The 12,710-nt window shown below is 43.3% G+C and overlaps 3 protein-coding genes across 3 annotated transcripts; all 3 read left to right on the top strand.

Moving 5' to 3' along the window:
* The first annotated feature begins 221 nt into the window (after positions 1 to 221).
* naa40 (N-alpha-acetyltransferase 40, NatD catalytic subunit) lies at positions 222 to 5,542 on the top strand. The gene is made up of 8 exons (XM_089018047.1): positions 222 to 587; positions 1,681 to 1,776; positions 2,378 to 2,430; positions 2,505 to 2,600; positions 2,664 to 2,822; positions 2,900 to 2,983; positions 3,903 to 3,980; positions 4,053 to 5,542. The coding sequence occupies exons 1-8, from the start codon at positions 582 to 584 to the stop codon at positions 4,198 to 4,200; spliced, it is 720 nt and encodes a 239-aa protein (XP_088874173.1). The 5' UTR covers positions 222 to 581; the 3' UTR covers positions 4,201 to 5,542.
* Positions 5,543 to 5,630: 88 nt separating this feature from the next.
* On the top strand, positions 5,631 to 9,328 carry b3gat3 (beta-1,3-glucuronyltransferase 3 (glucuronosyltransferase I)). The gene is made up of 8 exons (XM_088990525.1): positions 5,631 to 5,762; positions 7,087 to 7,185; positions 7,284 to 7,455; positions 7,536 to 7,719; positions 7,803 to 7,964; positions 8,088 to 8,174; positions 8,265 to 8,468; positions 8,540 to 9,328. Exons 2-8 carry the CDS (start codon positions 7,092 to 7,094, stop codon positions 8,636 to 8,638), a joined length of 1,002 nt encoding a protein of 333 aa, XP_088846651.1. The 5' UTR covers positions 5,631 to 5,762; positions 7,087 to 7,091; the 3' UTR covers positions 8,639 to 9,328.
* Positions 9,329 to 10,695: 1,367 nt separating this feature from the next.
* Positions 10,696 to 12,482, top strand: LOC148902195 (uncharacterized). Its single transcript, XM_088990524.1, has 2 exons — positions 10,696 to 11,268; positions 11,801 to 12,482. Exons 1-2 carry the CDS (start codon positions 10,837 to 10,839, stop codon positions 11,930 to 11,932), a joined length of 564 nt encoding a protein of 187 aa, XP_088846650.1. The 5' UTR covers positions 10,696 to 10,836; the 3' UTR covers positions 11,933 to 12,482.
* Positions 12,483 to 12,710: the final 228 nt, after the last annotated feature.

Here is a 12,710-nt window from a genome sequence, read left to right as displayed (position 1 = left end):
CGCGCGAGTACGTGGTGCGTTTACGCGATCGAGTGCGTTACGTCTTCACTCTTGCTTCTTGATCATTTATGATTTAAAAGACGTTTCAACTGAAACCTACTCGAAATTGAGTCGTCCGTTCAAACGACCCCCACCATTCGAAAACTAGCACATTTAATGTATCCCGAAGTTGTGTGATGGTCTCTTTTTGGAGAGTTTTTTTTTTAATCAGATGTTTTTGAGCAGCACTGAACGCCTCGCGGTTGTGAACGGCGGGGAGGGCGACTGTAAAGAAAGGGCGAAAACAACATGGACCTGCAATAAAAGCAAATACCAATTTTTGGCGTCAATTCGACAAATTGGGCAATAATATTCCCGTTATTACATTCGAGCGCCTATTTTTTTATTCGCGAATAACTGCGCCCGGCTCCAATCGCGGGCTAGCCGGCGCTGCAATTCCGTTAGCCTCGTTAGCACGGAAGTCATTGTCGTCTTCGGCGCTAACACGCTCGCTCGCACCCCGGCGGCGACAATCAGGCGCGCGGACACAAAAAGGAGCGTTCTCGGGGGGCGGTGACGGAGCACGACGCGGCTGAGGCGAGATGGGGGTGAGTGGAACTCGCTGGCGCCGCCAAAGCGCCGCGGATGATGCTGCCCTTGCTTGTGATGGCGTGAGAGTGGAGAGAGAGTGAGAGAGATGAACTAGGGGTGAGGGGAAAAGCGTTCATGGTGGTAGCCTGTTTAGCATGCGGGCTAACACTTGAGCTGACATGTCCGTAATATTTACCACCGTGCCCGCTAGCCGCGTTAGCTTCTTCCAAATGCCAAAAAATGCAAGTAAGATTTGCCCGCACCGCTGTCGTACTCGTCGGCTACGATTTACATTCTCCATTTGCACTCTGAGTTAAATCAATCCACGTGTTCCCGCAGATTCCGAGTTTAAAGCTCTTGAGTCAAAGTGGTCTCAGACTGCATGACCCCCACACCGGCCCCAGTTCATCTTGAGAACTGGTACTTGTTTGTTAGCATCCCCAAACAATGCGGGGCTGGCTGAAATGCTTATATATGCTTGTAAATGCTTATAAATATAGATACTTTATGAATGTGCACACCTGTACTTGTGCCCATTTTACCCTCGAAAATATCAAAACAATTGCACCAATGGTTTGGACTTTATGGACGTTGAGTGTTTTCCATTCATAAAGTAGGCGTAATGTAAAAAAAGTGGCACATTTACTTAAAAAAAACGTGTCTGTACATTTCTACATAGGCCCATTACAGATGATCCCAGTAACTTAACATCTATGAAATCCAAAAGACAGGGTTGATCATTCGAATAATTCCAATGGTTGAAATAGCAGCAAGTACAGATTTCTCAAAATGTTGACGATTAATCTCAGTTTGCTGACATTACATTTTTTTTCCGCTTCTGTTGGGTGAATTTTTCTGCCTAATTCATGTTGCACAAATGCATCATTGATCTGAATACATTGTTTGGAATAATAAGGCCAAATTCTTGTAACAAAAATGTTTGATGTGACTTCTCCTTTAAACTAAATGTCCATTGTTAATTTAAAAAAATATATATTTTATCAAGACTTGACCTAAGGTGCTTGTTAGTGATCTCGGTTACACTCGGATCTCACTATCTCCCTGGACCCTCATCATAATAATGTTTTTGTTTTGACGTTCCTTGCCCAGAGAAAATCCAGCCGAGCAAAGGAGAAGAAAGCGCGGCGTTTGGAGGAGAGGGCAGCCATGGATGCCGTCTGCGCTAAGGTGGACGCTGCCAATAAGGTGACTTGATAGGAAAGCGGGGCCAAGTTGTAGGAGGGCTTTGTCAGCCTCACTTTGATGCCGTAAATAATAGCACCCATGGGTAAATCACAGCAGTGAACACAGAACAATACCAGGTCTTATGTGGATTTTTTTTTTATTAAATGAAATGTTCAAAATGAGTTTTAAAGATGGAGGGGAAAGAGATATGGAAATCCCACTGAGACCTAACAGCATAACCTCAGTTTGCTTTTTGTGAAAGTCAAATGTGCCACCCGGTCTTTAATTTCCCTAAGACAGGACAAAACTGGACTGAATGAGGAATCGTCCTTTTTGCCGAGCGATACATTTACATGACTGCCATTGAAACAAAACAAGATGTGATGCATGGTTAGCAAATGCACTGAAAAGAGTGGGGGGGCTCAAAATGGATCCCTGTGGAACGCCACGCAGTCTTGGACAGAGTGGGACACAGACACCAAGACTAACACAAATTCTGCCTGCAAAATGGAATCTAAACCACCTGGGGTTATACCAAAATCAAAATGAGTTTACTAAGAGAAATTCGGTCAAATGAGCTTTTGTGAGCATTCAGATAACATGTGTGCCATCATTTCCCCAGCTTGATGACCCGCTCGATTCCTTCCCTGCCTTCAAGAAATATGACAGGAATGGGTATGTAGTGATTTGTGTACCACTCCATCTGCCCTATTTCATGTCTTGCTCAAAATTTGCCTCCATCCATCTAGACTGAACCTGCAGATCGAATGCAAGCGAGTGACGGCCCTCAACCCGTTGTCGGTGGAGTGGGCTTTCGAACTCACGCGAGCCAACATGCAAACACTGTAAATATCTGATTTTTTTGTTCAAAAAAACGCCAAGGTAAAACTGCTTTCCCGTCCCGCCAGCTACGAGCAGAGCGAGTGGGGCTGGAAGGAACGCGAGAAAAGGGAGGAGATGAACGACGAAAGGGCGTGGTACCTGTTAGCCCGCGACGGGGACTCCGCCCCCGTGGCCTTCTCCCACTTTCGATTTGACGTGGAGTGCGGGGAGGAGGTGCTATATTGGTAGGACCTCGTTTGTTGTCCTGGTCGCCATGCCGTGAGGATGCGCTGGATATTATTAACTTGGAAACGTGCCGCAGCTACGAGGTGCAGCTGGAGAGCAAAGTGCGGAGGAAAGGGCTCGGCAAATTCCTCATTCAGATTTTACAGCTCATCGCTAACAGGTAAACGAGGAGGTGGGCCGTTGCATTGATTCTGTTTATATGCGATGTGTCCAAATGTTGGGTTAAATTTGAAGGTTTATATAATAAAGAGCCACTTGCATCAAAAACTGATTTTTTTGTGGCTGGTGACATTGTTAAAACGCCATCAAGCCACAAAATAAATGACACTAATGCGATATTAATATGCGTGGCTTCAGAGAAGACAAAGGTTTTTTTATCTGTGCCAGATACTTTAAGATCAGACAATCAAGAGGACTAAATGGAGCTCAACCAATAGGAGGGCGTAAAATTCTGATGTCGCTCTGAGTAATCGTGAATCTAAAATCTGATTGGTTTAAAAGAAGAAAAAAAAGACAACGCAGCACTATTTCTGTGTGTGCGTGTATGGCGCCCACACAAAGGATTAGGAGGCATTGAGCAAATATTTACACGGCAACACATCAAAGCTGAAATCTGATTGGACAGAACAGAATAAAGGTGTTTCAATTCATATAGTTTGGCATTTGTATGAAGGAAAGGGGAAAAATACATTTGATGTTTCTTGTTATATATTTATATACAGTAAAGTCTCGTTATATCGATATCGGATATATCGATAGTCCCGGTTATATCGATACTATTTCTATGCACGCACGGAGAAAATTACATGCAAACAGGGTCGGATATATCGATAGTCCCGGTTATATCGATATTTTTCGGACTCCCTTGAATATCGATATAACGAGACTTTACTGTATTTGTTTTTATTTATCTATTGAGCAAATATTTGCACAGCAACACATTGATTCTGAAATGTAATTGGACAGGACGGAATAAAGGCGTTTCAACTCATTTCATTTGCCGTTTGTATAAAGTAGGGGGAAAATAATTTATTGTTTCTTAAATATATTTGTTTTTTTGTTTTGTTTGTTGTCACCAGTACGCAGATGAAGAAAGTGATGCTGACCGTTTTCAAACACAACCACGGCGCATACCAGTTCTTCAGAGACGCTCTCCAGTGAGTAACCGCTCCATTCCAACCAGTACGTCTCCCCACTTCTTTTCAATCCATCTCCGCTTTCCCCACCAGGTTCGAAATGGATGAAACCTCGCCCAGCATGTCTGGTTGCTGCGGCGACGATTGCTCATACGAGATTCTGAGCCGGCGGACCAAACATGGCGAAGCCTCAGTTGGTCACAGCCACGGCGGCGGCCACTGCGGTGGATGCTGCCATTGATGGTTGTGACCTCAAAAAGGCAGCAAGGGGCAAAGTGTACACGAAAGCTCCATTTGCCGCCTTTCTTGGTCACGGGCCACGGATGGCGCTGTTTTTGGTTCCACGTCTTGATGTTACGGAGTGACGTTTGTGTTTTCCGGCTGTAAAAGCGGCATGCGGTGTGCGCTTCTATTTGTTTCATCCTTTCTCATCAGCTCCTTTCTATCCATGACGACAAGTTGACTCATTGTCATTTTATCGGAGGTTAGAAGCCGCGGTCGCCGTCTTTTTCCACGTGAGAGCCCGTGAAAAACAGTCTCAAAAGTTATTCCTGCCTCATTGCAGCCACACTGTAAATGCACATCCCGCCTTTTTGTTCCGTTTCGCACGTTGCTCCATGAACGGATGGAGCGTGCCTTTATTTTCGATGAGTATGAATCTGAAGTATGACAAGCGTGCCACGGTTATGCTGCTTTTGGAACTTTCCAGCAGCTCGATAGTAAATCTTCATTAGGCTAATGAAGCAGTTTCTTAGATGGTCGCCATTAGGAACATGCGCCATGAGTGGACTCATTGCCAATATGCCTTTCCATCCACCCCACTCCCCCCGCCCCACCTCAATCCCAGGCTTTCATTTCTATGAGAGAAAAGGAGTTGTTATGTTTACAAAGCCTACAGGGTACATGCATTTGGGGTGATGATGTCATTCCGTTTTAATAGCAATCTGCTTTTTAAAGTCTAATTTTAAGCAGATTCTTTATTTACAGACAGTGTAGGTGTTCAAATACCTGACATGTTTCGGCCTCTGACGAAGGCGGAAATAGTCACCGAAACATGTCAGGTATTTGAACACCACTGTCTGTAGATAAAGAATCTGCTTAAAATTAGATATCAAGTATACAGGATGAACTTAGTACAACGAATGCTTTTTAAAGTTTTTAAGTTCATGTCAATAGTCGTAGTTGCAATAAAAAAACGGCGCCGTGGACATTCTCTCATACCTTGTAGTGTTTGTAAAATTTTACCACTGTTTGGTCCTTTGGCAGGTGAGCTGTCTTTAAAAAAGACTATTATGTACGACTGATGGAGTATTGGGGGAAATTGTTACTTTTAGGACAACCCTTTTTGGTCTCCTATCCATGTGTATATAACATACATGTACGCTAATGGATCTCATGTTGAAGCGAAACACTTTTTAAAACATGACATTTTCACATGAACTGACTTGATTCTGATCTGACCTGTATGAGACTGATGCTTACTGTGCAGTCATTCACATCAATGAAAGGGAACATGGTCATTCTCCCTTGTCTGTGTTTTCTTTGTATGCTACACATCCAATAAACCGTTTCTCTTTTCGTAAGACATGTTTTGCTGCTTTGTATATCGAATTGAAAAGATGCATGGATCTTAAGGCGCATGCGCGTTGTTTTGTTGGGACTTGGTTACGTGTGGCACCCAATCCGGAAGTGGTTGGAAAAGTGAAAATCGAATGAATGGGTCCTCTGACGAAGGGCGTTGCGACAAAAATGACGTGAGGTATTCGATAAATTGAAAAAAGCCTCCGTTGGGTTTGTCTTGAGGTAGGTGAATGCGTAAGTGTGATTTTATTTTGAACGCGAACGCTCTACCATGCTACTTTTTCGCTGAGTGGCTAGCGTTGGCGAGGATGCAGTTCGCTAGTCGCTACCATTACGTCGCATTTGTTTTTTCAACTGCATTTCATTCGCTTATTTTTCTTGTGATTCAGTTTTCTCTCATCCAGATTTTCATCGAAATTAATTGGAGTAGTTACTAATGTTTACACCCGTTTTTTTTTATTTTGCAGTGGTGCCGACGAGAAAAGCAAACCAGTGACTTAATACAATAAACCATTCCAGCTGTCAACCACCCCACAATAGAAACACAATGTCAAAACACACTCAAAAAGTGTTGAAAAATAAAATAAAATGACGCTGTGCTGTTAAGAAACTCATTTTGTGTAATGCTGTAATACTGAGCTGATCTGGCAACCCAGCCTTTACTCGACATCGCGTGATTTGACAGCGATCAAAGCCAGTGTATGTATATGTGTTTGATTTCTCGTACGACGATGAGCGCAGCGGCTGCTCTCTGTGCACCGGCAAATAAATATCCTACTTGTATGATCTAAACAAGAGGACCACCATCTCGACTCTTTATTCTCCCAAATGCATCGCGAAAGCGCTGTTTGAAACAGAAAGTGAAACTTCGAGAGAAATAATGCCATTTAAAAAGCATAATTAGACGTTAAAACACACAAAGTGTCTTTGAGAGTTTCGAAATAAAATGTATTATCATTATGTGCCGTGTTGAGGCGTGGCTTTCTTGTGGCATCACGTCGTGTCTGTGAACATCTTGTATCGTTCGAAAACCAGCTTTAAGTACCTAAGGGACCACTTGTATAGTTTTTATTATTATTATTACGCTTTAGCTAACGAACTTTTCGCCTTACGAGTGTTAAATTCTTAAAATAATGCATGAATAGATAGACAGATAATTTGATAGAATGATAAAGAAATCAATAAACTGATCAGTAAATAGATAAATAACTAGATAAGATAATTAAAATAATAGGTTGATAAACAGTTGAAATAATCATAGATAAATAAACATATAAAATAATAATCGTTAAATCACAAAAGATTAATACATGATTAAGTAAACATATAACTATATAAATGAACAAACAGAAAGTAGTGGGGGGAGCGCCATACCTATGTAACTGACATTGTTTTCTGCTATTTTCGTCAGGCTTTGTAATTAAAACCATTAAACGCAACCAACACAAGACATCCTGCGGTGTGTCATTAATATTCACAACACAGTTAGACACCACCAGTTACAGGATTATTTTTATTTCAATACACAATTTTTTTGTCTTTCAAGGTACAATGGCCACCCGTATGAGGCTGAAACTGAAAACGGTGTTTGTGCTTTACTTCCTGGTCTCTTTGCTCTGCCTTATTTATGCACTGATGCTTCTTGGTGAGCAGATTTTAAACTTGCTGATTTATTTGTTATGAAAAATATACTTAATTGATCAGAAATGCGAATCATCTATTAATATATTTTTTTCTCTTCAGGGCAACAATGTGTTTGCACAGAACATGATATGCCGAAAGAGCGAACCATATCACGACTGCGGGGGGAACTGCACCGTCTTCAGGAGCAAACGAAGAGGTTGGAGGCCACCAAGCATCCCCGAAAAGATTCCTCACTGGCCACCATCTTTGTCATCACACCGACGTACGCCAGGTGAGACCTCGCCTCGCTCCCTCCCGTGGGTTTGAGTCAACCAACAGTCTCAAAATGGTGTTCTTGTGGTTCGTTCCAAGGCTGGTCCAAAAAGCTGAGCTGACACGCTTATCCCAGACCTTCCTCCACGTGCCTCAGCTCCACTGGATTGTCGTAGAGGACTCGAGGCAAAAAACGCAGTTGGTGGGACAACTCTTGGCTAATTCTGGGTTGTCCTACACCCACCTCCACATGGCCACGGCGAAAGAGCGCAAGCTGCAGGAGGTGGAAAATCTTCCTAAGTACTACATGAGTTCATATTTGGGTAAAAGGCACACGGGATGGTCCACATCCGCTTTTTCTTTCAGGGGGATCCCAACTGGTTGAAACCTCGTGGTGTGGAGCAGAGGAACGAGGCCCTGCGCTGGCTGCGGGAAGACAGAAGGCCTCATACGGAGCCACGCGGCCAGCAAGGGGTTGTCTACTTTGCAGATGACGATAACACGTACAGCCTGCAGGTATTTGAAGAGGTATGAACACCCGCACGGATCTCAATTGTAAAACTTACTTTGTTTTTTCCATGAGACTAACCAATTTGTTGGCCTCCTCGCATTGTCGGGCTGCTGTTGTTGATGTCGTCGTCGTTCTCTCAGATGAGGAGCACCCAGCAAGTCTCCGTGTGGCCCGTGGGACTCGTCGGAGGCATGAAGTATGAGAAGCCTGTAGTGGAAGGGGGAAAGGTTTGTTTCTGCCGACAGAAAAATGTATGTATAAAAACAACGGAAAAAGACCCAAAGTCTTTTATGACAAAGACCGCTATCTCTTGGCAGGTGGTGCGCTTTCACGTGGGCTGGCGTCCGAGCCGTCCCTTCCCAATGGACATGGCCGGCTTTGCCGTGTCCCTCAAGCTGCTTCTGTCCAACCCGGACGCTCGCTTTGACAGCAACGCGCCAAGGGGCTTCCTGGAGAGCAGTCTCCTCCAGGGCCTCGTCACCATGGACCAGCTGGAGCCCAGAGCGGACAACTGTTCCAAAGTAAAAGCCTTTTTTTATGAGCGGAGTCCGTGAATGTGACACTGGCCGCAACCTTTTATATACTTTTGTAGATTTTGGTGTGGCACACGCGCACGGAGAAGCCCAAGATGAAGAATGAAGATGCCCTGCAGGCTCAGGGTTTGGGCTCCGATGCGGCCGTCGAGGTCTGACAAGCGCGCAGGGGTGCGCGCACACACAAAAAATGGTGGCTCTCCAATTTAAAAAGTCATGCATGTTTTTCTTTTTTCTTTTTGCATGATGACTATGCAGAGGACTTTTGACTATAGTTGTTTTTTTCCCTCTAAAATCTGTTGAAATCCAACAAAACAACAATCCAAACTCATATGAAGCGCCAGTAATAAGCATCAAGCCTCCTCTGATCATTAGTTGAAGAATCACGACTGATGGAGCTGAATCATGGTTGTGTGCATGCAACATGTTATTTATTTATTCTGTGTAATATTCACTCCTTATATCAGTGTCTGAAATTCATGACAAAAAGTTAGTGGACACCCAGGCAGACAACAACCTCCCCGATTTTTCACAATTTGAAACACAATAAGATGAGAAATAGCACAAAAAAAACATTGTTGCGGAAGTATAAAGGATTTGATAACATTAAGGAAGTACATAGCACAAATGCTCCCTTGCTTAATTTATAATAATAATCCATTTCATTTCTAAGCGCCTTTCAAAACTCTCAAGGACACTTTAGTAAATATCCCTTGCTGAAGATTTCACTCCAATTGTTGTTTATCATCATGGTGCGCAATGTTTGTGTTGCATTGTCTGCTCATACCTACATAGACTCTTCTTTCTAACCGGCTTTCAAAACTCTCAAGTACACTTTTCAGTCAGGGTGTAGTCCAAAACAGGCTTCTGATTGGCTGCCGGTGCCGAGTATGCAAATTGACAAATGAACGTTCGTTTGGCAATTTGCATACTCGGCACCGGCAGTCAATCAGAAGCATGCTTCGGACTACACCCTGACTGAAAAGTGTACTTGAGAGTTACGAAAGCCGGTAGAAAGAGGAGTCCACGTGGGTTGTAGCGGTTTGCTTGTAGCTTTTGCGTTATTGAATAAAACCAATGTTTGATTTGACAAAAACAATCGTGTTTTTTCTTGAGGAAGTTGTTGGCCACCGGGCAGACGCTATTTCAAACACTGCTTATATGCTCTCCCTTGTCTCTGACAAATAAACTAGGTCAAATATTGTGTGTGTGTCACTTTTTCTTCACTTAAAAATATCTTTTTTTATGCACCTGGGTGATCGTTGACTGAATTTGGTGGTTTTTGTAACACTCTCAATTTTTCCCAGATGTGATTGTGAGTGTGAATGGCCGTTCATCTCTGCGTGCCAGGTTATTGCCCAGCAACTATTTCAGGGTGGACCACATCGACTGCCTCAAGATGGCTGGGAAGGCCCCTGAACCCCCTCTTCCCCACAACCCCATCACCACTTTGCTGACGATGAGCAGATCCGACAATGGATGACAATGCTACTGTGAAAACACTACTATCAGGTACACCTTTCCACTTATTGCCATATATGCAAATTGATAAATGTGATCCACTCTATTTTTTTGCTTTCTTAACTATTCACATTTTTAAGTTTGCAGAAATCATCGCAATTCTCCGTGCTGCAAAGTCCACCTGCTTGAGAGGTAAAATGCTTTCTGCTTCACTTCATTGGGATTTTGTATGTGTGCATGTACTTGGGCTGTTTTTGTCAACGTGCATGTGTGTGTGTGTGTGTGTGTGTGTGTGTTTTTGGGGCATGTTAGCAAATCTGAGCTCCCGAGTTATTCATTCACCCACCCACACATTTTATTTATTTATTTAGACATTCCTCTTGGAATATAAATGTGATTATTTGTATCTAATGACATGACGTCCACATACACGCGTCAATTTGTGTTTTGTTGTTGTTGTTGTTTTTTAATCTTCAGGTTTTCAAAGTCAAAGTCAGCTTTATTGTCAAATATGCTAATATGCATGACATACAGCACAGATGAAATTACTGTCCTCTCGGACCCAGCAAGCAAGGCACTTATAATTACTTAACAAACATAAACATGAAAACTCAAATTTGCCGGGAGAGGGGAGCCGCTGCGTGTTAACGCGCCGCCATCCGTTTTGCAAGTTGCCCAATGTTTAATATGTCCGCTTGGAACCATACAGCTTTAATTTCCACGTGTGTTGTCATTTTGTTTGTCAGCTTTCATTTAATCTTTGTCCTACCTTGAAACGATCCTGCATGTGAAACAGGCGGAGATTGTGTAACTAATTGATCTCTCTTTCCACTTCCCGCCCCCTTTTTTGCAGTCATAACACGGGAATCAAACGGCGATCAGAGCTTTGGGAAGGATGACGATCGGCAAAGACTCCCGGAAAAGTTCTATACGAGCTTCCATCCGAGCCCCCAAGTTCCTGGACAAATCAGGCAGCTTCTACGACCGCTTGGATGAATTGGAAAGCGCACCCGTGAAAGACATTTTGGCGGTGGATCGGGGGAGCGACATGGACGACGGCAACACACTCCTGCGGGCGGCGCCCGGCGGCAGGTGGAAGAGAAGAAACTCCGGGGGGAAATCGAAGCGGCTTGCTTCTCAGGAGACGTCACCTCTGAGCCCGATGAGCCCCCGCGTCATCAAGGAGCCGCAGGCGTCAGACCGGGGGAACGCGCAGTTGCCGTTTGCTGATGACCAAGTGCTGATCCGAGCCAAGAAGAAGATGAAGTGGGAGCAAGAGGGAGTCGTGAAAGCGGTGAAGCGGGATACCATGAAAACTTACCGCAAGGTGAGACGCGGGCCCCCGACCAGAATTGAACGTGTAAAAGTTGTTGTCAGTCAGGCCGCCATTTAAAATTGTCCGTTTGAATATCAATAAATTACAACATGGACGAAATGTTCATTTTTTTATGAATGTTCAATTCATTTGATTAAAAAAATCATTGTTGTGTTTTTAATCATCAGATTGATATGAAATTAATGTCTATCTAGTGATAATCCACATTTGGCTCCTTGGTGGATGTGATTTGTACATTCCATCTCCGCACAAATACCTCCTTGGTTAAACATTAAGCCCGGTGAAAGATTACGTAAGCCGTTTTGTGGAGGAAAGTGTACACAACTGGACTCTTGAATCCACACGCCGTCATCTGGAGCGGCGTGGAAGTCCATCGGCCACATACGGCCGAGTCTTATCCTGATGTCATGTTCAATACTCCGAGACTAATAAAGGCAAATCCAATCCAATTCAGTAAGAACCTTCATCTGTCCAAAACAAAAATCAAGAATTCCTCTTTGTTTCCTTTTTTCCCCTCCCTTAGGCTGTGGACCGAGCTTTTCGTCGAGGGTGGGAAGCGTTTGTGGCCAACATCTACAGCGTCACCCTCACGCCCGTCCATTCGTCCCAAAATAAATGTCAGGGTAATAATGTGATGCTGGATGACTTTCAGTAGAAGTTCAGCAATCATGTTGCAATATTTGCCATTTTACCACGGTTCTAATTATTTATTCTGCGTAATCATTTATCAAGCCTGGTTCACGATTTGGAGCGCCTCTCAAGTTTAACACGATGAAAATACAAAAGTGTTGATGTGTGACCACCAAATAAGCAATGACGGATCAGTGGACCCATTCAATTAGTTTGTGATATACTGAGTACAAATAATGTCTGAACAAAAACAGTGTTATTAGTCATGCAGTCTTCCTGTAGATGTTTTCGTTGAAGGTTCTATAACCTGGAGGAGTCAGATGGTGAAGAGAAATAAAGCCAATGTGTGGATTTAAATGTGTTTTTTTTTTTTATATTTAAGCTCTGTTCAATTGGTTCTAACGGTTGAACATGCTCATGAAGTTGTGACTGATGGCGAGAAACCAAAAAATCAAAACAAATTACAATCAATATATCATATTTACGATTACAATTACTGTATTATGCTCATCCGAAAATGGAAGGATATTTTGGCTTCAAATTTCTTAAAAAAAATAAACCTGCACTTTGATGAACTGCAATGTTTAGTCATTTGTAGGGTTTCTTTAAAATTTGATGGATGGAACATAAATGTCCTCCCATTTCTGGAATAACCCAGCAAGGAAACCAAGAATATCCATTGCGAGAACCTATCCAAGCCGTCTTCGGGCACGAGGCGGGGGACACCCTGAAATGGTTGCCAACCAATCGCAGGGTACACAGAGACAAACAACCAGTCACTCTCACACTCACACCTCGGGACA

This window comes from Hippocampus bargibanti, linkage group LG02 (genome assembly GCF_051943395.1).
Source record: "Hippocampus bargibanti isolate YZ-2025 linkage group LG02, ASM5194339v1, whole genome shotgun sequence".
NCBI lineage: Eukaryota > Metazoa > Chordata > Actinopteri > Syngnathiformes > Syngnathidae > Hippocampus > Hippocampus bargibanti.
This window is presented reverse-complemented; position numbering and strand designations above follow the sequence as displayed.

What these genes read in the sequence shown, in the direction of transcription:
- naa40 (XM_089018047.1), top strand. An exon ending in AAGAAATATGACAGGAATGG is followed by an intron (nt 2,431 to 2,504) that starts GTATGTAGTGAT and finishes CCATCCATCTAG; the next exon opens with ACTGAACCTGCAGATCGAAT. An exon ending in CGAGCCAACATGCAAACACT is followed by an intron (nt 2,601 to 2,663) that starts GTAAATATCTGA and finishes CCGTCCCGCCAG; the next exon opens with CTACGAGCAGAGCGAGTGGG.
- b3gat3 (XM_088990525.1), top strand. Translation starts at nt 7,092, where the DNA reads ATGGCCACCCGTATGAGGCTGAAACTGAAAACGGTGTTTGTGCTTTAC. An exon ending in ATCACACCGACGTACGCCAG is followed by an intron (nt 7,456 to 7,535) that starts GTGAGACCTCGC and finishes GTTCGTTCCAAG; the next exon opens with GCTGGTCCAAAAAGCTGAGC. An exon ending in CTGTAGTGGAAGGGGGAAAG is followed by an intron (nt 8,175 to 8,264) that starts GTTTGTTTCTGC and finishes ATCTCTTGGCAG; the next exon opens with GTGGTGCGCTTTCACGTGGG.
- LOC148902195 (XM_088990524.1), top strand. Translation starts at nt 10,837, where the DNA reads ATGACGATCGGCAAAGACTCCCGGAAAAGTTCTATACGAGCTTCCATC. An exon ending in CCATGAAAACTTACCGCAAG is followed by an intron (nt 11,269 to 11,800) that starts GTGAGACGCGGG and finishes CCCCTCCCTTAG; the next exon opens with GCTGTGGACCGAGCTTTTCG.